The sequence below is a fragment of the Cricetulus griseus genome, chromosome 2 (assembly GCF_003668045.3).
Source record: "Cricetulus griseus strain 17A/GY chromosome 2, alternate assembly CriGri-PICRH-1.0, whole genome shotgun sequence".
In the NCBI taxonomy this organism is placed as follows: Eukaryota; Metazoa; Chordata; class Mammalia; order Rodentia; family Cricetidae; genus Cricetulus; species Cricetulus griseus.
In genome coordinates, this window is record NC_048595.1 from 308,523,298 (window position 1) to 308,550,009 (window position 26,712).

General features: G+C 38.2%; 1 protein-coding gene across 1 annotated transcript; it reads left to right on the forward strand.

Moving 5' to 3' along the window:
* Positions 1-1,120: 1,120 nt before the first annotated feature.
* Hapln1 (hyaluronan and proteoglycan link protein 1) lies at positions 1,121-24,744 on the forward strand. Its single transcript, XM_027401776.2, has 4 exons — positions 1,121-1,220; positions 17,927-18,298; positions 21,905-22,207; positions 24,455-24,744. Exons 1-4 carry the CDS (start codon positions 1,121-1,123, stop codon positions 24,742-24,744), a joined length of 1,065 nt encoding a protein of 354 aa, XP_027257577.1.
* Positions 24,745-26,712: the final 1,968 nt, after the last annotated feature.

Genomic DNA, 26,712 nt, shown 5'->3' on the forward strand with positions numbered 1-26,712 from the left:
CTTAAGGCTTCTGTGTGCACGGGAGCAAAAGAAAGTCCTTCTTGATGTTTGCCTCAGCTTTGACATCAGAACAGAAAGTACACTGAGATCCTTCGCTGCAAATACTGCAAAGGATGAAAGGTCTGTCTTGCTTGAAATTACTTTTTGCTCCTTCAAATAGCAAAGTTTTAGGGGATGTGGTGTCCTGTCCTCTCCTGTCTTCCACTAAAGAACAGGCAGTAGATGGCTCTGCCTCTTTCACTTAGGATCAGGGCTGTGCCTCCCTTTCTAGTTCAGCTCTTCATTTGCCTAATTGCCCTGTGAGCCTGGCAGGGACCTTCCTGGCAAGGCTTGGCTGACTGCAGAGCACCTACCTGACACTCTAAGTCTTCATGTCAGCACTTTAGCTTGCAATGAATTGAAAATCAATCTCAATCGGTGTGACTGCAGTGGGGTATCATGCATAGGTCTAATCTAGTTTGCACAAATTTTCAACTCTCCACCATAGACCCCAGTAGTATGTGTAAGATGGTAACTGACTACAGCAAATGTGCTACTTTGGCTTGTTTTATTTCCCTCCATCATCTTTTCTTTTTAGAACAAGCAAATCTAACCTGCTCGGGAAGCCACATGTACAATGAATGATGATGTCAGGACTCAAGAAAATATCTTTTATTTTCTCTGGTCTAAGATTCAGCTCCTAATTAGGCTGGTTGGATTAATCTTCTTAAATAAAGATGTGCCAAATTGTTCTTTGTTAACTTATACTCCAAACTCAAGGGGTTAATGTTTTAGGAGGGCATTTGCCTCTTTACTAAAGCTCTTTCCAACTCTCTGTAAGTATTCATGCCAAAGGCACAGTGTTTTAAATTTCCAGATTCACAATTCTGCAAAGACAGAGTTAAACACTGTTTGGATCCTGGCTGCCTAAGAGGAACTGAAATTTTTCAAACCTCGGTCGTCAGCTCTCAAGGGCTGTTACAGTAACTTTCTGAACAGATTGGGTTAAATATTTTTACAGACCCATTCTGTGATGATAAGGCGGTAATAATTTGTGCAGTGCAACACTCCAAAGGGTTCCAAATTTCTCAAGCCTCTTTGTATGTGATCTTCACAGTGGAGAAGGGGCTGAGCTACAAGGATGAAGAGTCTCCTTCTCCTGGTGCTGTTTTCAGTCTGTTGGGCTGATCACCTTTCAGACAGCTACACTCCGGATCAAGACAGAGTTATTCACATCCAAGGTAAGAAAGAAAGCACAAGTTCTCAAGCGAGCATCACATGGATTACAGTGAGATATATGGTGTTCCTTCATGTCTATCCTGCTGCATGAACTTTTTCTTTCCCTTTCTGCTAATCAGTCAACATGCTGCTGGTACGTGGATGCTAATACATGAGGTGGGGGAGCACTGTAACTTGGGAGCAATCAAAGTTGTGAATCTTAAGAACATCAGACTGCTGAGAGTTGGTGTGGTTAACTTTAACTGCAATTGGTATCTTCAAGTAGAATAGATTGTGTTGGAGTTCATTTAAATGCAATGTGAAGGAGGGAGCTTCAGAGCCAGGAACTTAAGGTGTAAGGTCATTCTGTTAAAATAGTTGCTTAATGATTGAGAGAAGCAATGCAAGTAAGGAAAATATCAAATCCACTATGGGCTGGGAAATTGTAGCTTACCCTGTTATAGTTTCTGTGTAAAGCTTTCATTCCCATGGACCGATATACTGGCCTTGCATATTTCTGTTGAGCTCAGCTGAATCCTCAGACACAGAGCTGTAGCAAGGCTAGTGGCTGCAGTATAATGCAGCTCTTTCGTCAGCTTAAGCTTCTGCTGAGGGACATCCTGCAAAAAGAAAGCTGGGAGACTTACGCAATAAGGAAAGGCAGTCCAAGGAGCAATAGCTTCTCACCTGCCCTTGGATGCTAAACAATTAAAGTTAGAATTACACAATATAACAACTTAAATATATACTATTTCCAATTTTAGAGAAGTTCAGTTTGGGAACCCGGGAGGTTATAAGTTTGCTAAAAGACATTCAACTGCAAGTTACAATTTCAAGGTCAAAAGTGTAGCCTCAGAAAACTATGTTAGCTGTTGAAACCCATGACTTCCAAAGGTCATTTGATAGTGTAAGTCTGGTGGAAATATTACTCTGTAAATGTCTTGTCAATCCAGAATAGAATTTCTAATTAACATATCTCAGTGTTTTAGGCATACCCTTTTCAGTTTTGTTTGCTTCCAGAAACTTTATTTTTTCACTGTTGAAGCATAAAAAGAAATTATATAATCATAAATTTTCCTCTGCAACTGGCTGACTCAGCTGTTTCCTTAATGTATGTATTTGAACCAAGCTCCTGCCCAAGGCTGTAACATTTTTGCACACTGAGATTAAAGAGGAAGAATAATATCCTTTTAACTTCTAACCACAGAACTCAACTCAATTCAGATGGTAATACTGAATTATTAGTAATAGCTACTTTAAATCTAATATAAAATTGTCTTTGTATAAGTATGCTTTCAACTTACAAGATGTACTTAAGTTATAGTTTAAACCATGAAGTCCAGTTAGTCTATGTGAAACCCTGTGGATGAAAATATTATTTTAAAAACATAATGACATTTACAAACTAATTCATGTTAGAGTAAGTTATTTGAACAAGAAAAACTCCCATTGCCCAGCTCTGAAATCCCATGTTCTGTTGAAATTTAGTTAAAGGACTCTAGTCCAAGTTACCCGAGCTCTTCAAATGATTTCATACACTATTGGACTCTTTGCAAATGCCTTGATAGTCTATGTCATTTCAATTTGTAAATTCATATTCTTAGAAAGTGTAGGCTTCCCTGGAAGGGTTCCTTAAGGCTTTCAAGTGATACCATGCCTATATTCGCTGGTAGAAATTAATGCTGAACTGTGGCTTGGGTCACAGCATTGTGAGGTTATCTTCATACACAAACTTCTAAAGTTGGTCAAATAGCCATCCCCACCATTTCCCCCTCTCCTCTCCCTTCCTTACTGCACCCAATTGAAGTATCAAGTTACAGAGCTCTGAGATCCAGGTCCAATTTGCCTGTGGTAGTTTCAGCTATCTTTTATAATACAAATGGAAACCTCATAGCACAGTAAAGAACCAGGAAGGAAGTCTCTGTTATACTCATGAAGTACTAGCTTCTTCTCTCATATTTAAACTTTATTTGCAATAACCCAGAGGTATTAAAGGAATTGAAACTTTCACAAAATGTTATGAGCCATTTGCATTCCAATTATTAAATTGGCTGGCTGAACCTCAAAATATTGAGTTATTTTCTATAAGTGGTGTGATTTCACAGAGATAGAAAAATGTTTAGAATTCACATTATTATTAAAACATATTTTATGTCCCGTATTCATCATTAATCCTATATTTTATATTCTGAATTCCCCAAGAAAGAGCAAATGATACTGAAGAGATATTACATATAGGTCTCGGATTCTCCTTTGATGCCATCATATAGACAGGACATTTGACTGATTTGTCCTTGAGCCTCTTTTGTCTCAGTTACCTCAGTACCTATCTGGTGGCTTCTTTACAGCTTTGTTGTAGATTTTATAGGAATATAGGCATAGAGAAGTTTGCTCTGGTAATAATAAGGGAGGAAAAAAAGAAGGGATGAAGAGGAAGAAAGGAAAAGAGAGAAGGGAGGAGGGAGATGGGGAGAAAGGATAGGCAGGAGATATAATTCTGAGCACAGAGCATAGACCCCATAGTGGTAAAGTGCACACTGTAAGGCATGAAGACCTGATTCTGAATTCCTCAGTGCCCACACAAAAGGCTGGATGTGGAATCATGGTCATACCCCCAGCATGGTGGAAAGAGGGGAATCAGAGACAGATGGATTCCTGGAGCCCATTGACTAGCCAGCCTGACCTAATCAATGAGCTCCAGATTCCATGAGAGACCCTGTCTCAAAAACATAAAAAATAAACAGAACAATAACAACAAATAAAGAACAATAAGTGGGATGAGAGACCAAGGAAGACTACTGATGTCAACCTCTGTTTCCCATGTGTTTATACACAAGCATACACACACATATGCATACTTGCACATAGAAAAATGCCACATAGACAATATCACACATACACAAAGAACTACATGCACACACACACACACACACACACACACACACACACACACACACACACACACACACACACTACCCTAACTAGTGTTTGCCAAACATTGGATGCTTTCACACAGAAAGCAGACAGCTGTGATACTGTCAAAGGATGAATCATCTCAACAAATTTACTACCACCACCACTAGTGCAACATAGGTGATACCACAGAAGAAAATAAAGATTAAATAAAGGTGAATATGGAGAGAAAATTAGTTGTAATTTGGGGGGAAGAACAGAAGAGAGCAAGATAAGAGATAATATAATAGAGGGAGACAGTATAAATTCAAAGAGAAATCAGGCACTAGGGAAATGTCTGGAGAGCTACAAAGATGACACCAACTAACAATCTAAGCAACAGAAGAGAGGCTACCTTAAATGCCCTCTCCTGATAATGAGATTGATGACTAATTCATATGCCATTGTATAGCCTTCATCCAGCAGCTGGTGGAAGTAGAAGCAGACACCCATAGCTAAACCTTGAACTGAACTGAAATCCAGATGCAGAGAAGGAGGACTGATGAGAACAGGAGTCCATACTAGGCTGGTGAAACCCACAGAAGCAGCTGAACTGAACAAGGGAGAGCTCTTGGTCTCCAGACTAATAGCTGGAGCTCTTAAAAATAAAGTCAAAATCTATTATTTTAATCAAGCCTTTTGTAATATAACCACTGTCAAATTCTAGGAATTTAAAAGCCACTCAAGGCTAATCAAAGGAATAGTATCTAGGAATAATAGTCAATAGAAAAATTATTTCAAAATAAAAATATTGAAAAATAAGTACAACACCTTTATAAAACTACGTCAATTTTTGTATGTTTTATATGGCCACAGTGAAGTACTGTTTACAATTTTAGAGGCAGTGGGACCTGGGAAAATGGAGCAGATAAATGAGGCAGACTAAAATCTCATGCAATGGCCAACTTTATTCAGAGACTAGGACATTTACACTGTAAGAATTAGAAGAGTCACATGAGTAAAGTGTGCAATCATGCAGCAGGGCCACACATGGTGGACAAGCTGCATGCAGCAAAAATGTGTGTTTTCCATAGAGGCATGGAAACAAATAACAATAGACATTATAAGGAATAATCTGAAATAAACCCACTCCTATCAACTACACCTGGGAGGGCCATGAAAACAATCTGAAAACAATTCTGTGTTCTTGAAGAAACTGAGGTCAGAAGACTTTTGTCTTGGTTGTGGGGAGTTTTCTCACAAGCACTCAGAAGTATCCTCACAGGACTCCATTCTTGGATCGTGTCCTAACATCTCCCCCTGCTTTTTTTTTTTAAATGCAGTATATAAGATGTTGTAGATAAATCTAGTTGTCATTTGATGTGTGAATATTCTATAAGCAAGCACACATTGTGTTTAATACTCTGCCACCAAAAACAGGGATTCCAAGTTATGTCCAGTACTATTGGTTACATCATTATATCATCATTATATTGAATAGAAAATCTAGAGAATAGCTTGAAAAGAGACACATCCATATAATTAGAAATTCTTGTACCTTGTATAACATACACCCATATTTGCCATTTCACAAGAACAAAAATGTTATGATATCCTATGCAAATGAGAAATGATACAAATCCCAAGAAAAAAATTAAACACAGTCCTTTTTTCAGATGAATGAATGAATGAATGAATGAATGAATGAATGAGTCTATTATAGTCTCAAGGTTTGGTCATAAACAAATGGTCATTTTAAAGATAACAGGTGTTGAACTCATCCAATCTACAAAGTTGAAGCAAAGGAGAATGAGAAATGTAAAACTAATACATGTGCTCAGAGACACTCACTGCAGATGCATAGGTTAAAACAGCTACTATCACCAGAAAGAGATTCCCAGGTGACATAGTGCTCTGTGTTTCATAGCATAACTTCTCCCTTGGTGAACAGAGCTTTAACTTGGTCTTCTGACTTCTGACTATATGGTCAACATCTCCTTTTGCCCCTTGGCTATAAGTTTGCTATCTTTCTGGTGATGCCCATTGTCTCCACGCCCTCTGCAGTTGTTCTTGATGTCCAAGGCTGGAAGAACCAGAGAGGAATCCACAGTAGATACATCTTCTGTGAGGGTCCCCATCTCTTATCTCATAGCCAAGTTCATGTCTCTGTTCATGATGCTACTTGTTTACAGTTCTGCTTGGAGGTGGGACCTGGGAAATGGAGCTGATAAATGAGATAGACTGAAGTCTCATGCAATAGCCAACCTTATTCATGGCATTAGGCATTTCTACTCTGAGGATTAAGAGGAGTCACATGAGTAAAGTGTGCAATCACAAGGACAAGTCACACCCAGAAAATAAATGTGTTTTCCATAGAGGCACATAACAGTAACCAGTTGTAATGAATAATCGAAAGTAAACTCATTCTATCCACTACACCTGGAAGTGACAGGAAAGCATCATCCAAGAACAATTCTGTGTTCTTGAAGAAACCTAAGTTATAAATAAGCCCTTTGTCTTGGTTTCTTGTAATTTTCTCACAAGCACTAAGAAATCTCCTTAAAGGAGTCCATTCTTGGTCTGTGCTCTCTCACACAGTACCTCTAGACACATGTAAACTCAGGAATCAATATTTTTTAATCATTACAAATGGTAGCCATTTTGCCAGGTATTTACATACATTGACTACTTGGCTCCCTTGTATAGTCAGTTATTAATCAGCACATGTATGCACTCTGAGTAGTTTATCAGTTTTTGTTCCAAGAATAACCTTTGGAGTTTGTTAAACAAAGTCAGTCAAACAAGAATCCACTCTCCCTTTTCTACTCTTCACTCAAAGGGACATAGATAGTCCAAGAAATCTAAACATCCCAAAGCCACAATGCATTGTGCCTAAAGCTTGTTAGAACAAGAATCATTTTATTATAGTTGGATGTGTAGACTATGTGAGGAGGATGGTGAAATGGGGAAAAAAGCCTTCAGTATGTTTTTATAAAGCATTTGAAAGTCTCTAGTGGAGAACTATGATTTAAAATGAGACTGGAAAAGTAAACAAAAAGCAGACTACCATAATTTTTTTGTCATACAGGGTTGCATTCTACATTTAACCATTGAAAAATGGTAAAGTCTTAAGCAAAGGTATAATCTATTATGACTGCCTCTTATAAATGACTTTGGAAAACACACTACAATAAATGGTCCATGAGTCAATGTGAGGTAGCCCTTTAAGTATGTGCTGGTCAGTTTGTCAGCTTGACAAACTAGAGCTACCTGGGAGCAGGGAACCACTGTTGAAGAACTGTCTCCATCAGATTTGCTTGTGAGTTTGTTTGCAGGGAATTTTCTTCGTTAATAATTGATGTGAGAAGATGCAGTCCACTGTGGACAGTGCTACCCCGAGCAAGTGGTCCTGAGTTGTATGAAATGTACCTTGGATGTACCTTGGAACAACCCAGTAACCACCATTCTATGACTTCTGCTTCAAGCTCCTGCCTTAAGTTCTTTCCCTGGCTTCCCTGGATGATGAACTGTAAACTGTGAGCCAAATAATCAATAAGTTGCTTTTTGTCAGGAAGTCTTATCAGCAACAAAATATAACTAGAATATTGAGTGTCTTAAGGTAGTATAGATGGGAATTCATGATGGCAGGAGTCTGGATGGACTGTTAATTTTAATGGATATAGAAATACCAGAACATAATGATAGAATGAACATAGAGAAGAAGTCAAGTATCTTAAACAGCCCATGGGTTTTATACTAAGTGAATGAATGGACGACAGAAACTGATAAAATGGGTTTTCATAAAAGAAGAGAGAACTAAGTGTTTGGCAGCACAATATGACCAAAAGGTATATGGATTTTCTAATTTATAGAGTTGTCCATATATGTTATATTTTGATGATATAGGTCCCCTCCCAATTCTGGGACTAGACAGGATAGCCTGAGAAGGGAGAATACCTAGGCAGAGGCAGGAGGGTGCCTTTGGATAGCTTCGCTACCAATAAGTTGAATGAAGGAGTATATAAAAGACATGTATTCACTTTCAAAGAGTTTAAATCCTGTTCTTTAATGCATGTGAAATTTTTCTTATTATTTTTAATTCTAAATTCGCATGGCAGCACAAGCCCATAGTCCCAGAACTTGGGAGACAGAGTCAAGAAATCATGTTCCAAACTTGCATGAAAATACAGTTAAGAAAAAAAAAACTCTTTAAATCTAAATAAGCTGCAAGGGATTAGAAGTAGACATTTTGATATTAGATATTATTTTTCTAGCCTTTGTAGAAAAAAAGAGGCTAGTTGCTTCCCAGCCTGTATCCCCTGGGAAGACATTGGTAGGACTGGTATCCACTGCCCCTTTAGAATGGGATATTGCTCCCAGGCTATGTATAATCCTTTTTAGCACAGTCTTCTACTGGCCAAGCTGTTCCTGTCATTTTTCTAACCCTTGGCTAATCAAAGCACTTGTGTTTGACTTGTGCTGGAGTCTCCAGGTATCATGGCAGGTAGGGAAACAAACTTCCAAGAAGAAGTAAAATTTCTTTAAGTTTGAATTAGTCAGTCTGGAACAAATTTTGGAAGTCTGATGCCAGGAAGTTTATTACCAGCATATTTAAACACAGTATATTTGGAAAGAAGTTTCCTGGAGTAAAACAATCCCCTGTGCACAAGGAGGTATGATTACATGGAAACTCAATTCAAACTCAATTCGGATTTCTTCATGGAAGAAATCTAGATAGTCTACCTGTATTAGCTCAATCGTCTAAGGAAGCAACTGGCCTGATCTTGGTCCTACTGATAGCCTCAGAGTCATTTGGGCTATTAGCCACCTCTTGTCCTGGCTGTGGTAGCTTGGGGGAACCTCTGACTATACAGATAATGTAAGGGTCATTTAGGGTACTAATCACCTCCAGGCCTGGTTGTGAGAGCTTGATATGATCTGGTCCAACAGATAACACAGATCACCAGGCTATTAATCACTTCCAGTTCTCAGCCTTATGTATGGAAGAACAGGTTTAACATCCTTTCTTTTGAGAAGACAATCCTGCATGCTTAGCATTCTTCATAACCCTAGAGATCTATGGGCACAAGGACCTTCATGCTCCCAACAGACTTACATTTTCTTTCCTTTCAGCACTAAACACAGTACCTGACCCATTGAAGACTTAGTGATTCATGATTGTTAGCAAAACAATGAAGTTCCCTAAATGATTTTCTTAGTAGTTTTGTAAGACTATGATATCTTTCACATTACATACAGTTCTGTTCTTATCAGTGTTCACAATTAAGTGTCCTTTCTAAAACTTATAAATCATTTGACCTTCTTCCTCCATGAAAAGAAATGTTCTGCATTGAAACAAAGAGATTTGAGTTCTTTTCTTTTGCCACAAAATAGAAGAGTCTCATCAATTAATAAATATGTGGATAATCTCAGATAGTAAAGAAAGCAGCACACACTATTGTTCCAGTTGCTTTAAAAACTTTGAAACCTTGATAGTCACCATCTTGGAAAGTATATTTACGTTCCTTTCTTATTTTTATAAATACCTTGAGAATTTAATGCAATGTATTCTGGTCATACTCATTCCTTCCTCTACTCTTATAGGACCCACACTCACCTTCCTTACCCACCAAAATCTGTGTCCTCTTTTGTTAAGGGCCATAAGGTACAGTTCATGCTGCCCATATACTCCTGGATGGCCTTCATGCATGTCCTTCACTGAGATGTGGACAACTCACCAAATGCCTCACCTTTAAGAAAACTGATTCTTCTTTTCCCAGCATCTGTCAACTGCCAACAGGCTCTTAGCCAGGGGTAGGACTTCACGGCCATCTCCACTCTCCATGCTGGGATTTTGGATGGTCTAAGTCTGCACAAGTCTTGTGTTTGCTGTCACAAATGTTGTAAGTTCATATCTGCAACTGCCTGGCTGTGTTCAGAAAACATTTTTCCTTAAAGTCATACACAGTCTCTAGCTCTGAAAATTCTTTCCATTCCTTCTGCTGCAATGATCCCTGAGCATTGAGAAGTAGATATCCTATTCATCTTAACAATATTATTCAATACACTGATGAATTATCCCAATTCAACCCTTTTTCCTGTTTGACTTAATCTTTCTATGATACCCTGATTTATTTTTTCTCAGTCTAAATTAATAGGAATTCAATGCTAAATTTTACCTGTTATCCACTGATAATACAAATAAATTTAATTTCTGAAGATTATTAGCCAGAGAAGAGAACTCTTAACAAAAAAACTAAAACCATCTCTTGCTCTGAAACAAATAACAGACTTCATGTCAGAGTGCCAATGCATCATGCATCAGTATTGACATTTCAACCAGATACCTGTATGAAGAATGATGGAGAGTGAACCCTGTCATCCCATCAACTCCTCCAGACAGGGGTATGCAGAGAGAATAATGTAGTGAGTCTCAGTTAACAATGGCAGAGGCACATGGCCCAAGCAGGTGTTTAGCAGCTATTGAGACTGAGATTCACACCTGAGTAGTCTGTCTCTCTTGAGTGCTGCACTCTCATGGGGGCCAGACAGATTGCATGGAAACTTCCCCACTCTTGTGGAAGGTGCTTTTTGAGTGAAGGAATAGGTGAAAATGACCAACGCTTTATTCCATGCAATGATGTTCCAATTGTTTAGAACTATGTTCCAAATTAAACAAATCACTATGAAAAGTTTAGTCTTGGCCATTACTAGAAATGTACCTCTAGGCTGCCATGGTGACTTTAATAGCAGTATTGAATACATCCAAATATTGTCCGAAACCTACAAAGAAATTAAGGAAGGAGTAGAAAGAAATTGTGTTACATAGAGAGAAAGATGAGAGAGAGAAAACCTATTTGTTGTTTGACATTCCACACATTTATATAATAATTTTAAGGCATTGTCACATACCCCATTCCTCTCTCTTATCCTCCCTCTCCCATTGAAACCTTTCTTCCCGACAGGTCCTCCCCCTACCTTCATGTCTCAGTTTTGTGTGTGACTCACTGAGTTTAATTTGAATTTTTAAGCCTGAGCATGAGTGGTACATTATTTACTATAGCAAGGGCAATGTACCAGAGGCTACTCCACCTAAGAAAGGGAAACCTCTTATTCCATCACCTGTCAAATTGCCAGTGGGCCAGAAGAGCAGGGAAGAGCTGCCTGAGGGTTGATAGTCCTCAAGTTCAGCCTTTTAAGAGTCACTGCCTTAGAAGAATCAGCAGGAGTACTGAGGAGGTATAGGGTTTTAAGCCAACTGATGCTAGGAACTGTTTTCTGGAAGAACCTGGTAAAGTGGATGACCAGCTTTTAAACATCAGACCCATGAGCACATGCTAAATGTTCCTCAGCACAAGTGACTTCAACTGGACACTCACATCAGTCAGGCACTGGCAAAGGTCTCTGTGTGCTGAATTTAAGTAAACCTGCCTAAGAAACCTGGGATGAATTTGTATTGTTCTCCTGTACTGATGGGAAACTGAGGGTCAGAGAGATCAGGCATCATGATCTAAGAGATGTAGCCCCTATGCTTCACAGATACCTTTACTAGTGAATAAAGCAATGAAGGCATAATGAACATGGAAAACTCAAAAGCCCACAAACAATTCTATTAGTAAAATAGAGATACACCACTTTTTATATCTTCCTTATACTAAAATTTGAAGAAAGTAGAAATAAAAAGGCAGAATATTTATGAATACCTTAACACAGATATAGGTTTGCATCTCAGAAATGATATTTTTAAAATGTAATTCATTTGACTCCATAGAGTTACTTTAGGCCTTTTGATTCCACCTCAAGCAGAAAGGCTTGCCTTTATTGGCAAGCAGTTTTTCAATATTGCCATAAATACACCTCTAGGATTTAAAACAGTAGTGGCATGTGTCTTTATTTTTTACTGTGAAGTTGGCAATAACAGTAATATAGCACACATTCATGATCAGAATTACCCCAAACAATGCCATCTTTCAGTCATGAGCCATTTCCCACCACAGTCATTTTAGCTAGAAAGCAAGGATAGAAGACCATGTGCTTAGCTCCAGGTCCATAGCACATTGCATCAAAAAATTCGCTCTAAAAGGAAAAATATCTGATGCCTGAGAAGACTGTAAAAATATAGTTCTGGATAGTTCAGCAGATTCACGAGCAAGAATTGGACATGGAGACTCTATGTTAGAGAAGGATCAGAGTGTAGGGAGAAGGTAAAACAGGTGCAAGGGGCATGATCTTGCAGCTAGTTCAGTTGAGGGTAATGTTGCTGAAGGCAGAGAAAGAGCAGCAATCAACAGCTGGAAGAATGATCGCTGTTACCCAGTTTCTAGCATTGGGGCTTACGTTTATAATTCAAAACTAGACACCATGAGAGTCCTTGGAAATACTGCCTTTAAGGAGCAAGGAACATGAAATGAAGCATCTTTAAAACCTTGCTTAGAGATACCAGTTTTATTAAGCGACCAATAAGCTTTCTGTAAGAAAATGTACTTTATTTGTAACAACATACCATAAGCACACCCGATGACTTATTGTTTTTCCTGAGGTACCACAGACAAGGTGTTTGCTTGCTTGTTTGTTTTTAAGGCTCATTGCTTATTAGAAATGCCTCAATTTTCAATTTATTATCATGACATTATTAAACATACACGAAGTTCAAAGTTTTCAAAAGATGCAAGTATGCACACAAACAGGCAAGCAGTACCCCCCCACACACACACACACACACATTTTTCTACCCTTCTAGAAAGAATTTTAAAACTTCGGTCTTTCAAGTGACTCATCATGGGGCATCATGGGGCTTCAGTTGCCTCATTACTTATGAGTTTAGGATACAAGAGAAGTAATTTATGTGATGAAAAAGTTTTCAAAAGAGACAGCAGTGATGGCTGCACAGAGCAGTAGAAGTAGGGAGCAGCACCTCATTAGACACTAGAATGTGACTTAAAAACATGTAAATATGTATATTGTGAATGTACATGTATACTTGTGTTGTATTTGTAGTCATATATACCTTATATATCTTAGCACAAAAAAGTTGACAAGATTTGTATGTGTGTGTGTGTGTGTGTGTGTGTGTGTGTGTGTGTGTGTGTGTGTGTTTCTTGTAAAGGTGTATTTTTAGTTCCCATATTTGACTATATTAAATAAAGGAACACTTTTCCCCCAATTGCTCTAATAAATCTAAAATTCTGGAATCTGCTAGCTCCCATACACCATGGGAGAATGTAAACTGACAAGATTTGTCATCTTGTGTGACTATCTCAAAGGGATAAGCTTTGACTCATGGTACCTTTTCCCTTTGGTTACCTGGGTTTCTCGGAACATGAACTTCAAAACAATTGCACTTCTAGTAGAACTAAGGACAGCAGTTTCAAAGCTGTGTTTCTAATATTTTTTCTACAATCACTTTTGACTATTGTTTAAACACTTGATCTAATGTACATGATGAATACAAACATCACGCTGCTTTCATTATGAGTTTAACCTCTAGATTTCACAGCAGTCTGTAAAATAATAACAGGGACCCAGCTGTCCAGTGCATCCCAGTTGGTGTTCTTGCCATGCCCTGCTGCTTCCCTTGGAGTAAACTCTGTGCTTGGAAGGGCATCAAGTCTCTCAAGTCACTGACACTCACCATTTCTGTTAGAAACAAGTAATTTCATACTTAGAAGATGCTCTTGGAAAAGCCACACACACCCCACTGAGCATCTTTAATTGCCCAAATTACCTGTATGCTTTGAGTAAACAACCTCATTTAAGGACAAGGTCTTCAGTTCACCTAAGAGATTGTGTGACTCTACAGTGAAGATAAGAATAAAATAAGAATGCATACGCAGCTTTATTTGTTCTTTTATTTGTTAAGAAGAAACAGGAAGTCCTGATTCTGAAGATCAAGGCTTAATCATTTTTTATTTAAAGTCTTTAATTACCACTCATATTTACATATCTGTCCCCCATTCCCTCACCCTCCCATCCTCCGATGTTCCCCACTAGCCCCCCCTAACCCGTTCCCCAACTCCTTCCCAGGAACAGTGAGGCCCTTCACCAGGAACCTTTAAAGTCTATCATATTGTTTGGGGGAGGGCCCAGGCCCTCCATGCTGTATCTGGGCTGCAACAGTATCCCTCCATAGGGAATGGGGATACTACTGGAATTCAGTTGTGGAGAGGGAGGAGGGAGGAGCAAAGGAGCCAAGATCAGGCTGGAAAAACCTGCAGAAACAGTGGACCTGACCTAGTGAGAACACAAAGACCCTAGTAATAAAGCTGTGGAAACAGCATTGGACAGAACTAAGCCCTCTGAATGTGGGTGCCAGCTAGTAGGCCAAGACAGTCTATAGGACCTCTAACAGTGGAGCCAGTCTTCAACCCATTCCCTATGCAAGGTTTAATCTTATGTTTTGCATTTATATTGCTCTGAAACCTCTGCCCTGTCACTCAAAGACTTTGATTGATGCAAGAACATATCAGATTAAGCTACGATTTAAAACCTCATGATTAATGGTGGCTCCCACCTTTAATGTCAGCACTCGGGAGGCAGAGGAAGGTGGATTTCTGAGTTCAAGACATCCAAAACACATCCCTTGGGGCTGGATATAGGTGTTCCTAACCATGCCCGCCAGGGTGACTTGAGGAAGTTTTAAGAATGGGGAGCACACACGGTAGCCCTTCTTCCCTTTTATCATCAACTTGCTCTACTTATTCCATTCCCTGCTGGCTGGCTAGGTTGCTCTGTAAGTAAGGCATCTCCCTAATAAGTACCCTAATACCTTTACCTGGTTCTGTATTGGTAATTCCTCCTTTAAGCCTGCTCTACAGAGTGAGTTCCAGGACAGGCAAGTCTACATAAAGAAACCCTGTCTGGAAAACAAACAAACAAAAAATAATTAAGACCTCTGATCTGGTCCAAGATTTTTTACCTTAGGCAGCACTGTGCATTCTGCCTTCAATTCTCTTGCTTCCTTTTGTGATGCTGTTGTCATTTCTTTTTCACTTCCTTGCTTAATGCCTTTCTGGCCTTGTCCATGTGATGAAAGCTGATGACATAGAGCCTGCTAACAAGATTAAGCTAGGTGTCCTCCTGAGGTAGACATGGTAGAACTGAGCTATAGTAGAGCTTTGACAGAACTTTGAAAGCTTCTGACTTGATAGCCAGGTTTCATTGTTCTTCTGTATTTCTTGTTTGGTAATAGACCTCTCTCTCTCCAGCCATGCTCAGTGATTTATAATCTGCAATATACATCTTCTGAAATGCAAACCAAAGCCATTGTCCGGGCCACACTGGAGTTTGGGTTAATGAAAACTGATGGGCATTCATTACTAAATGTGCTAGACATCCTTCCTAGAGTTATTTGAATTTCAGGCAATTTGCCATTCCCACAAAAAAGAAAAATAAGAACCCTAGATTTTCATACAACCTGGAAAGACTGTTAAACCTTGAAATGCATAAGTCAGCCTCTACCCGCAATAAATACTACAGAAACAGCATTAATGGTTAAAAACAGAAAACATACAAGTCACAGTCCTTTGTAATTTATGAAACAAGACATTAGATTCATCCTGAAACATATTACAACTTCACTAATCCCACAGATTCCCAAGAACCCTTAATAAAAAAAAGTTGAATTTCATGTATTGCTTCATTTTTTACCTGCTTGGCAAATATTCCAAGTAGTTTATACTGAATATCAATATGTGAAAAGTTTGCTTATCACTCGGCAGTATTCTAGTATCCTGAGACATATGAGTGAAAGTTGTGCAACAGTAAACTAGCAGTTAATGTCGTGTGCTATATTCTGACAGTGTTCTAAGTGTTTCTTGTGTGCATGGTTCACTGTATGATGCCTATGTTTTCTTCAAGGCAAGGAGTTTAAGGGATGCACAGATAGACCAAATGAAAAAGTTATACATTCCACAGTGACATTAGACTAGGGTTTCTGTCATATGAAATGTCCTATTCTTATGTGCTGCTATGCCCTTTATCTTTGCATGTTGGCTATTAGCTTTAACTTTAAATTGAACAACCTGGACAAATAATAAAAGCAAGGACTCTTGAAGAGATTTGCAGTGTTTCTATGTACACTCCAAGCTCAGCATGGCATAAAGCCCAAATGTGTCCATATGGTCATTGGTGAGCATGGTTAGTCAGCAGCATCTTTTCCTCCCCTGAGAAAGATGGATAGAGATGTTTGATAGAATTTAGATAAAGACCTAGAATATTGGGTGGCAGTGTGTGTGTATGTATAGGTATAGGTATATGTATATATACATGGGGTAGAGTAGAAAGGAGATTTGTCTTTTTCTCCTCAGATTCTCTTATGCTAAATGAGATAATGATTGGAATATATAAAAATGTTTAATGAACTGTGTTTGTGATTCATTTTAACTAACTACTCTATAAATTTACTATTGTCTTCTTGCATTAGCTATTGAAAATGAGAACATTAGTGACTTTGTTAAACTTTCAGTTTTTGAGGTTTGGGGCTCATACCATAAATGCAATGATATGCATTTATGCATGATAAATTTTGAATATTAATTCTGCTCACAATAACATCAGACTACCTGATTTCAGATACTTTTATGTGGAATCAGATTTTATTGTATGTGTATCAATAAATAAGTTTGAGCTTGGTCTAAAGATAAGTGGTTACTCTAGTGATATGTATATCACAAAGGTTCATGGCCAAGGCTTGTTGGGTAGCAAATGTCCTAAGGCTGCAAGGACTGCCAAGTTACATTAAAGGAAGCCTTTATAGTTTGGAAAAGAGTTATGCTAGTCCTAGAGTTCTTACACCTTTTCTTTTTCATATCTCGAGAATCCTCAATAGAATGTGTCAAGGTCAAAAACATAAAGTGCTAACCAGGGAACCCCAGGGAAAGCCAAGATCTGAAAATAACAGCTGGCTTTCTAAAAGTAAAAGCCCTGCTGACTTGGCAACTTATATTATTGTGGTGCTCTTTGGAAAGCCATGAAATCCTTGGAGAATGAAAGAAGGAAACAAAAAGATAAGAACAATGAAGGTGGGAGTGGTAAGTGTAAAACAAGATGAGAGAGAGAGAGAGAGAGAGAGAGAGAGAGAGAGAGAGAGAGAGAGAGAGAGAGATAGAGAGCAAGGGGGCAACTAAAGGAAACATAGACTGAAAAAATTACTTTGTGTTAGAAAAATAAGTACAATTTTCAGCAGACTTGAAACTTTTGAATTTTGAAGAACATATCTCAAAACTTACAGAAGTTTGTCACCAGCATTAAGACTACCCTTCTGATGCCCAGTCTCAGTTGAAATGGGATATGTGAATGCTGTATGAAGTGCTCTAGTATAGCATGGTACAAATGTACATATAAATGGAAAACATAAATGCAAAAGTACATGATTGTGTCCACAATGATGAGATGCAAATGAACCGTGTTTCTTTAAAGCTTTTCTGTCAGTGTATTTCAAACTTACCCCAATAGAAAATCTAGCTGGATTTATTTAGCCTTGAAAGACTTGAGGTTCATACTGATGGTCAGAGAACTGTTTCACTTCTCTTGACTTTGCATCTACTTTTCTGGTATTTAAATAAAGATAAATATAATAAAAATGATACTTTACAATAAAGTCATTAATATTGTTTGAATCCCATAATTTATAATGATTGCTGTGCATGTCATTCTCAGTTTTATAGTGGCTTACGGACATGTCCTGTCTAATAGTCATATCTTAATATATGCTTCAAAACAATGATAAAGAGAGTGGTATTCTCTGTCAGATAGTCCAGTCCTTTCTATTATATTAAAAGTCTGAGAGGACATGAAATTATTTTCTGCTTCTCCATCACTGCTTTTTTTGTTGTTATAGCGGAAAATGGCCCCCGTCTCCTCGTGGAAGCAGAGCAAGCCAAAGTCTTCTCACACAGAGGTGGCAATGTGACACTGCCATGCAAATTTTATCGAGACCCTACAGCATTTGGCTCAGGAATCCACAAAATCCGCATTAAGTGGACCAAGCTAACTTCAGATTATCTCAGGGAGGTGGATGTCTTCGTCTCCATGGGATACCACAAGAAGACCTATGGCGGATATCAGGGTCGAGTGTTTCTGAAGGGAGGCAGTGACAATGATGCCTCCCTGGTAATCACAGATCTCACCCTGGAGGATTATGGAAGATACAAGTGTGAAGTGATTGAAGGACTAGAAGATGATACTGCTGTGGTAGCATTAGAGTTGCAAGGTAGGTATTTTCATAAATGTTGTTAAACTTTGAAGGGATAATTAGTCACTACTCTTTTGTTTTCATGAGGATAACATGTAGTGGTTATCACAGTAGCAATGTGAGGACCCAAAAGTCTAAGACTAGCAAATTTTTATTCTTTTATATTTTGTAGTCTCAGATGATTTCAGCTTTCATGTTTGAGAAGTATGCACAATACTTCTGTGGAAAATTGAAGCTATTTACAAGGAGAAATGTGCAGTGAAAGTGAATTAATAATTTTTGGAAATAGTCTTAGGCTATTCAAAACTTAAATCCCATTTTGTGCTTATTGAGAAATTCAAATTAGATTCTTTTATTTTGCTTCTAAAATTATCTCCATTTCAAACTAATGGTAAGATTTGTAAAGGACATCTGCACTATAATATATGTAATTGTATTCTGTAAAATGTCTGCAAAAGTTAATTTAACAGAAAAAGTAACCTCTGGGTTTACTTAAATATTCTTGCAAAGAAGTAATTCTTTTAATGGCCCAGATTCTTTTACACATCAAATATCAAATAATGGAGGCATTTGGGGAGGATTTCTATTTTTTGAACATATTACATTCAATAGGTTCAAAACTCAACATGGATACAAGCTATAATGTGTCTTTGCCTTCATCTTGGTTCCTTTTTCAAAGATTTATTAATTATGCATACAGTGTTCTGCCTGCATGTATCCTGCAGATCAGAGGAGGGAACAAGAGCTCATTACAGGTGGTTGTGAGGCACCATGTGGTTGCTGGGAATTGAACTCAGGAGCTCTGGAAGAACAGCCAGTGTTCTTAACCATTGAACCATCTCTCCAGCCCCTCATCTGGCCTCTTAGTCATCTTTCTAGGAAAACTTTGGTGTTCAGAGTTTCTTATAGAGCTCAAGTCATCTTGTTTTCATGGGTTTCACCAGTGTTCTACACTGAAAAATGAAACTGGCTGCATTGGTTCGATGGCTTCTTTCACAAAATCACACACACACACACACACACACACACACACACACACACACACACACACACACACACACGCTTGCTAAGAGCTTTTATCCCATCCTAGAAAAAATTTTGATTTTGTGACTTTTGAAAATGATAAACACTGAAACTGGCCCTACTGAATCCCACAAGATTCCATCTGACACGTAGAGCTTCATCTGTTTGATCTCCCTCTTAAAATCCAACATGGAGCTCCATGGCTTCAGAACACATATTCTAACTGTAAAGAATTTCAGTGTGATGTATAGACTGTGGGTCTAGTTCATCCTAGTATGGGATGCTTTTTACTTTCAACATTTTTATAACAAAGTTAATAATTAAGTTTTTAGAGAAACTAATAAAATGTAAGCAAAAGTCTTGTGACTTTATAAAAGGATTGTATGACATTATGTTAAAATAGAACACAAATTATATATAAATATAGTAGACTGGATTTGGATACAAACCAGTCATACTTGAGATATGGAGAGACTATTAAAAACTTTTCTACTGCTCATGAGAAGCACCATGACACAAGACACATGATGGTGAATTTAAATCTCAAAGACTTTTCTGGGTCTTTAAAGCTATTACTAGTTAAAGTATCCTGTATTTCCCACTGTTCCCATCATGAACCAATTGGAAAAGAAAAGGTGACACACATAGTTTATATCTTCAGATAAAGACATGGGTGAGGCTTTCTGCAATTTAATTTTTAGCTATCAAGAGAATCATTGCACCATAGATTATTTTCCTTCATGGGGACATATCTAGGATTGTGAAGAAAAGAGAACAAATGTCTTGGATACAGAGAGCATTGCAGCACTTCCATTCTGGGGTACACTGTGGTCCCAGCTGTACATGGTCAGAGAGCATCCTTGGAACCATCTCCAGGCTGTTCTTCCCCTTGCTGCAGCAGGAGTCAGAGGTTTTCCTTCTTCTCTTGGCTCTAATCCAACTGATAGATCCCTCGGCCAAAAACCCGAGAAAGCAGAGTAAGATCCGAAGCCTTCTTGGACCCTCGCCTACAGAGGCCTGTGCCAGCTGGACTGGTTTAGAGGAGCAAGGGGCAAGACTTGATTTAAAGCCTCAAAGTCCTCTTGTAGAAACATCCAGGATCATTTGGAAAAGAACACACTGGCCATGATTGGTTGTTAGAGAACTGTACATCATCTTGACTAGGATCTGCTGTTTGTAACACATAACTTAATGCCCATACAATTACTGGACCAGTGGGACAAGATGCCTGAATTCCAAGTGCTAAGATACTAATTAATTGTAAAAATACTTCTAAGAATGCTTGTTCTGGATTATCTTTTATTATTAACTATGGAGTAGATACTTTGCTGTCTTCCTTAGTATGCAGTAAATGACACAATTCTGAGTCCTTAGCTTGGGGATCCATCCTAAAAACAAACAAACAAACAAACAACAACAAAAAAAAACATGTGGGACATGAGACAGCTCAATATCTCCCAATAATTATTGACCAAAAGAAATGCTTTTGAGAAACAGTCAAATACCAATTCATGCTTTTTGCTTTTACTGCGGACTGTCCTCTGAAATACTTGACTCTTCAAGACTAACCCATTCCCTAATGGATGTTTGCTCTGTACTCATCTTGTATAGCATAAGCTTGAGGAGGCAATTTTTAAGGTCCATTTATATTGAAAGTATTTTCAAAACTTCGGTTTTAGTTTGTAATATGGCATAAATAGAGAAGCTAAAACTGAAACCCATTTCAGGTCCCTTCCACACAGTACCTCTCTGGTACCTGAAGAAGTGCCTTTATTTCTCAATAGACTTTGCTTGCCTGGCCTGTAAATAAATAATACTGGAAATGTTTTAGGTAAAAGGCCTTGTTTTAGCTGTGTCAAAGGCAGGAATACATTAAAAGTTGAAACAAAGAGTTATGAAGCTTTGCATGGCATGTGCCTCATTAGCACAGGATACCTTATTAATAAAAAAACAAGGCTAGTGAGGCTTTTGTTAGATGTGCAAATTTCTCCAAGGAACAATCCCAAGGGGACAGTCACTTACTTGCATAGTATCAGGAGCACCTGTGAAAATAGGTGTACATGCATAGTTGAAGAATTCAACATACACCTTTATATGTGTCGAAGATGATATGAAACTACTTTCTAACTCCGTAACAGTAATGACCATGAAAAACATTGTGAATTTTTTTAAATTACCATGTATCCCCAGCACTACATTCTCCACCAGCATTACTATTAACTCTGATTGTTCCCTTCTCAGAAAAGTTCAGCAGTGTCTATCTATCCTGAGGTTGGTAATCAGTAGCAGGGGACATGTTCTCAAGACACTGCTTAGATGCTATAACCCATAGATGCATCTCTTTCAGAAAGGAGAAATTTTTAGCATAAGTTGCTCTTGGCACTGGAAACAAATCACTGAGGTTGTCAATCTAAGTAACAAACAGAAAATTGTGTGATGTTTATCACAAAGTGTGTGCCATGAAAAGGACTGAGAGAGATCACTGAAAGCTGACCAAAACATGGTCCATCTGGAAATCGCACTTTTTCTCCACATGCATCTGTACATAGACGTGCTCGGTGTTCTATCACTAATGACCTTTCCCTTCTCTTCTTTGGACAGGTGTAGTGTTCCCTTACTTTCCAAGGCTGGGACGCTACAATCTTAACTTTCATGAGGCACGGCAGGCTTGTCTGGATCAGGATGCTGTGATTGCTTCCTTCGACCAGCTGTATGATGCCTGGCGAGGTGGGCTGGACTGGTGCAATGCTGGCTGGCTCAGTGACGGATCTGTGCAGTACCCTATCACCAAACCACGCGAGCCCTGTGGGGGCCAAAACACAGTGCCTGGTGTCAGGAACTATGGGTTTTGGGACAAAGATAAAAGCAGATATGATGTTTTCTGTTTTACATCCAACTTCAATGGTAAGATGGTAGTTGCATTGCCTTCCTTTCTATTCCAGAGAACAAGTTGTCTTAAAACACTGTTTAGATTTTGGTGTTATCTTTAAAAAAAATCAGCAACAATAAAAACCAACCATTTAAACTATTAGTATATTTTAGAAAGATAGACAAAATGCTTTTAAATCTTGAATGTTATAATTTTTTAAGTATCTATATAAATCAAATAGAACTACCTACCTCTGGTCCTCCTTTTCAACCATCCTGTTTTTATGAAGTAGTTGAAGTTACCCCATGGCTCATGTTTCACATTGCAATAGTGTGCTATCTCTGAACCATTGCTCTCTCTGCTGATGGAAGGAGCTTCCCCGCCATACATGCCATTGCCTGGTCACAACATACCTGATCAGCAAAGTTCAGACCAAAGGAGCACGGAGTGAGACAAATAAAGCCCGATGAGCATTGGGAGACAAATGTGGGGAAAGGCTCCACAACATAATGACTGACTCCTTGCACTCTTCCCACTGCCAGACCTTTTGGTGTGCTGTCCTGAACATAATCTTGGCGGCCTATCACAAAATGGAAATGTAGAAGCCTTTGTTCAAAATTGATTAAGAATTTTAATAATATGTTAAATTAATTTTAACTTTAATAATATAAATTAATTATATTTAATATTTATTAATAGATATACTAATAATTAACAATATTAAATATGTTACAAGCCTGTAATCCTATCATTTGGTAGACTAAGGCTAGAGGATTGTAAATTCAAGGCAAGCCCAAGCTATTCATTGACACTGTCTCTGGAAACAGATTTAGGGGGAAACAAAAAGAATGGGTAGTCAATATGCTCTCTCTGTTAAATAGGAAAAGATGTGAGACAAGTTTAATTTTGCTGACCATGTGGTCATTGCTACCCAACTGAACTTGAGTGTTGTGGCTCTGGCCATCACAGTATTGAAGCCATTCATGCTATTGAACAGATGAATATGTGTCCCAGGTAAACTTCATTCTCAAACATGTAGAACACATACTTGAACTATGGTTTGCTGATCTGCCTAGATGGTAAACCAAATTCTCTAGTTAGTGATTGTTGCAATGGCTTCTACGCTTATTCCAAATCTCATTAGTTTAGGGAAGCAAGAACTGGTAGATATTAGTTTAGAATTTGGCAGCCTGTTGAAAGATAGGGGAACATTTCAGCTGTAAAACATTTGCCTCCCAAACAGGAAGAGCAATGCAGAAGCAGAAACAAAGTCATCCTTGGGATTCACTGGCCAACTAGGCTACTCTAATGAGAGGCCCTATATCAAAGGACATAGACAGCATTTCTGAGTATGACGCCAAGGATTGTGCCTCTAGCTGCCCCATGCATACACTCAAAACCATAAATCAATGAACACACACACACACACACACACACACACACACACACACACAACAAAAGCACCATGCTTAACCAGTGAACATTATACTATATGATGTGTCTGATAAGAAAATTTGATATTATACTTGAAAGGAAGATGACTGAGAAAATATTCGGTGTCTGCCACTACAGTACATCAATGATACATTTTGTACATGTTATCATATTTCATCATGTTAATGGGATCTCAGTTACTAATACTACAGTAAGTGGTTGAAAGTAACAGTGTCCCTATGCAATGAAGAAACAGCATGATGTCAGGCTTCATGATGGAAGTTTTAAGACATTAAACCCCTCTGCCAGTAAGAAAGTACAGACCGGGTTTACATTCAGTGAGTGTATCATTGATGGCCAATGACTTCCTGTGTTTGAGGCATTTTTATGCTGTAGGCTTGGGTAGAGAATAAGGTCTTATTGATACCTGTAATGAAAAGAACTTGAGGGCTTTTGATTTTCTTAAATGGACTTTTATGTCAGGAATACTTTTTGATCCTTTCACATTCAAATTTTTCCTCTCTAGAAACTTGTACTGGGGTTCAGTCTTGCTACAAGTAGAATTTAAATAGCTCTTCTTTCAGCATGGAATTCTGTCGTCCCTAGAACCACAGAAGGCCCTTTTAGTCTCTAATTAATTAAAAGAACTGCCTCTGCCATCGCAAGGGGAAAGCGAATTTATTTAAGCTAGAGTGACCTATTAATATTTAGATGGCGATTCTATGTCCTCCAAATTTCAGGCATTGCTCTGCGTCCGTGTTCAATGAGAAGCACTTTAGCTTTTGAAAAGCTCCTTCGATCTGAGTGGTTCTGTCACAGACTGGCTGACTCTCTCCTTCTCTCCACAGGCCGGTTTTACTACCTGATCCACCCCACCAAGCTCACCTACGACGAGGCAGTGCAAGCTTGTCTCAATGACGGTGCTCAGATTGCTAAAGTGGGCCAGATATTTGCTGCCTGGAAGCTTCTGGGCTATGACCGCTGTGATGCTGGCTGGCTAGCGGATGGCAGTGTCCGCTACCCTATTTCTCGGCCAAGAAGGCGCTGCAGCCCTACTGAGGCTGCCGTGCGCTTTGTGGGCTTCCCGGATAAAAAGCATAAGCTGTACGGGGTGTATTGCTTCAGAGCATACAACTGAATATGCCCTAGAAAGAGTCAGTTCTCGGCTCAGAGGGAACACGTGAAAGGTTTTTTTTGTTTCTGTTCTTGTTTTTAATATGAACTCATGCAAGTTACCAAAACTGTGATAACCCTTTTTCACTTACTGTAAAGAATCGTTTTCATAAAGGCCAATTCATTCATTTGTTTTGTAAAGCTATCAGTCAATGTATATTATAAATTAATATAAGTATAAGGGAAGCTAAAGAATGGGCTTCAGAGCCTAGCTGATTTATGCTACATCATCCCAACAAAATGCCATTTCATGAAAGGGGCATGCAATAGTCTGAGGATAACCAGGATTGTGTTAAGGAAAATAAGAAGAAACTTCCACAAGCACAAATTTTACATATTTCTACAACTTTGAAATGTACCTCACTAAACAAATTAGAACCACAAATTTGAAATACAGGCTTCTTTACAGAAACTGGGATTCTGGGAGGTGCAAAAAAAAAAAAAAAACTCAGTTTCACAAGAGAACAAATGAACACTTTTTCTAAAAGTTAATACTTCAAATCTCCAGTATACAAAATAGTTTACTATTTAAAATTCTACCTTTTTGACTAAAATGAAAAGCATATAGACTCAGATGCATAATAATTAAACCACAGTTAGAACTTCTAGGTCAACCCATTTATATGAAGTATAGACTTGTATACACAGATAATATTTTACCAATGAGAGATTGCTACCTTCTAATTAAAATTGCCTATCAGAAAGAATTGTTTAATCATTTTTGAGTAGCTTCACTGAGTTATATTTAAATTCCAAGGGATCTTTGCTAAGCGATATTTAGAATTTACTCAGGGCAGTTGAAAAGATAAACTGCTGGACAGAAAACATATAAAATGTAGCAGCTTGATTTTATGTTAGCTTATAAAACACTATTGTCCTATAAAAATAACTTTGATCTATTTAATATTCCTTTCTTATTTACATTACATAATGGAAATCATCCAAATGAATGAACAACTCTACACTTGCTTAACTAAGAAATCAAGACTCAACTTCCAAAAATGTTGTTCCTGTCTGTACACACCATAGAGACCCCAAATAGGACCCATATTTTGGAGGGAAAAGTAAAAAAAAAATGCAGTTCAAAAGAGTCTCTCAAATAGAAAATACAGTGACTGTCAGCTTCCTTTCTGGTTACCATTTGGCAGAAATAAAATACTGACATTCACACCTAAGACTATACCATCAAGCTTTAAATAAAAAGTCAAGTCCAGGTTAAGAAAAAATGTTTTTCAATTTTGGCAACTCCAATCTTGAATAAAACTTCCTTTTACTGACTGCTGAGACCCCACAGAGACCAATATTTGTATCCAAGTAATTTTCTGTTCCCATTGTTTCACAGTGAATTCTGGTGTGGGCCTTAGTATAATAATCCAACTATAACATAGGTGGTGTGCTATTGTTAATGTTTCTAATGTAGATTCCCCCCAATGGACATGAGTAAATAAATCTGTTTCCTGAATTGATTGTGGTTGCATCTAAAGCTCTGTAATAATTGTAATAAATTCCCTCTATAAATTTAGAGTTACGTGTATGGAAGTTATAGAGCAGTTGGAAGTCCATGGAACCATAATTCTCAAGATATATTATCTAGATAAACTATTGTAAGTCCACCTAGATCCTTTCTTTTAGAAGTTTTAGTTTTAGAGCATGAGGATGTAGCTTTAAGTTAGGATATGCAAATTACACAAGACTATAAATCCAAAGAGATGATGAGGCTTCATGCAAACACTTCTGACTGAACTCAGACTTCTAAGCTAGACACAAGTTAAAGATAATGAATGGTCTAGAATATAATGAGTATATTATTTAAAGAGAAGACTTTGAACACCTTATGGGCAGGGCTAAGCTCTTTGGAGGAGGACCATACTTGAACAATCATTACCTATATTATAAGAATTTTGTCTGAAATGAAAGTAAGAAAATTTTGTGT

Excerpts from the sequence above, each read along its gene's own strand:
- Hapln1 (XM_027401776.2), top strand. The coding sequence starts at position 1,121 with ATGAAGAGTCTCCTTCTCCTGGTGCTGTTTTCAGTCTGTTGGGCTGAT. Across the intron at positions 1,221-17,926 it reads CAGAGTTATTCACATCCAAG|CGGAAAATGGCCCCCGTCTC; the intron begins GTAAGAAAGAAA and ends TTGTTGTTATAG. Across the intron at positions 18,299-21,904 it reads GGTAGCATTAGAGTTGCAAG|GTGTAGTGTTCCCTTACTTT; the intron begins GTAGGTATTTTC and ends TTCTTTGGACAG.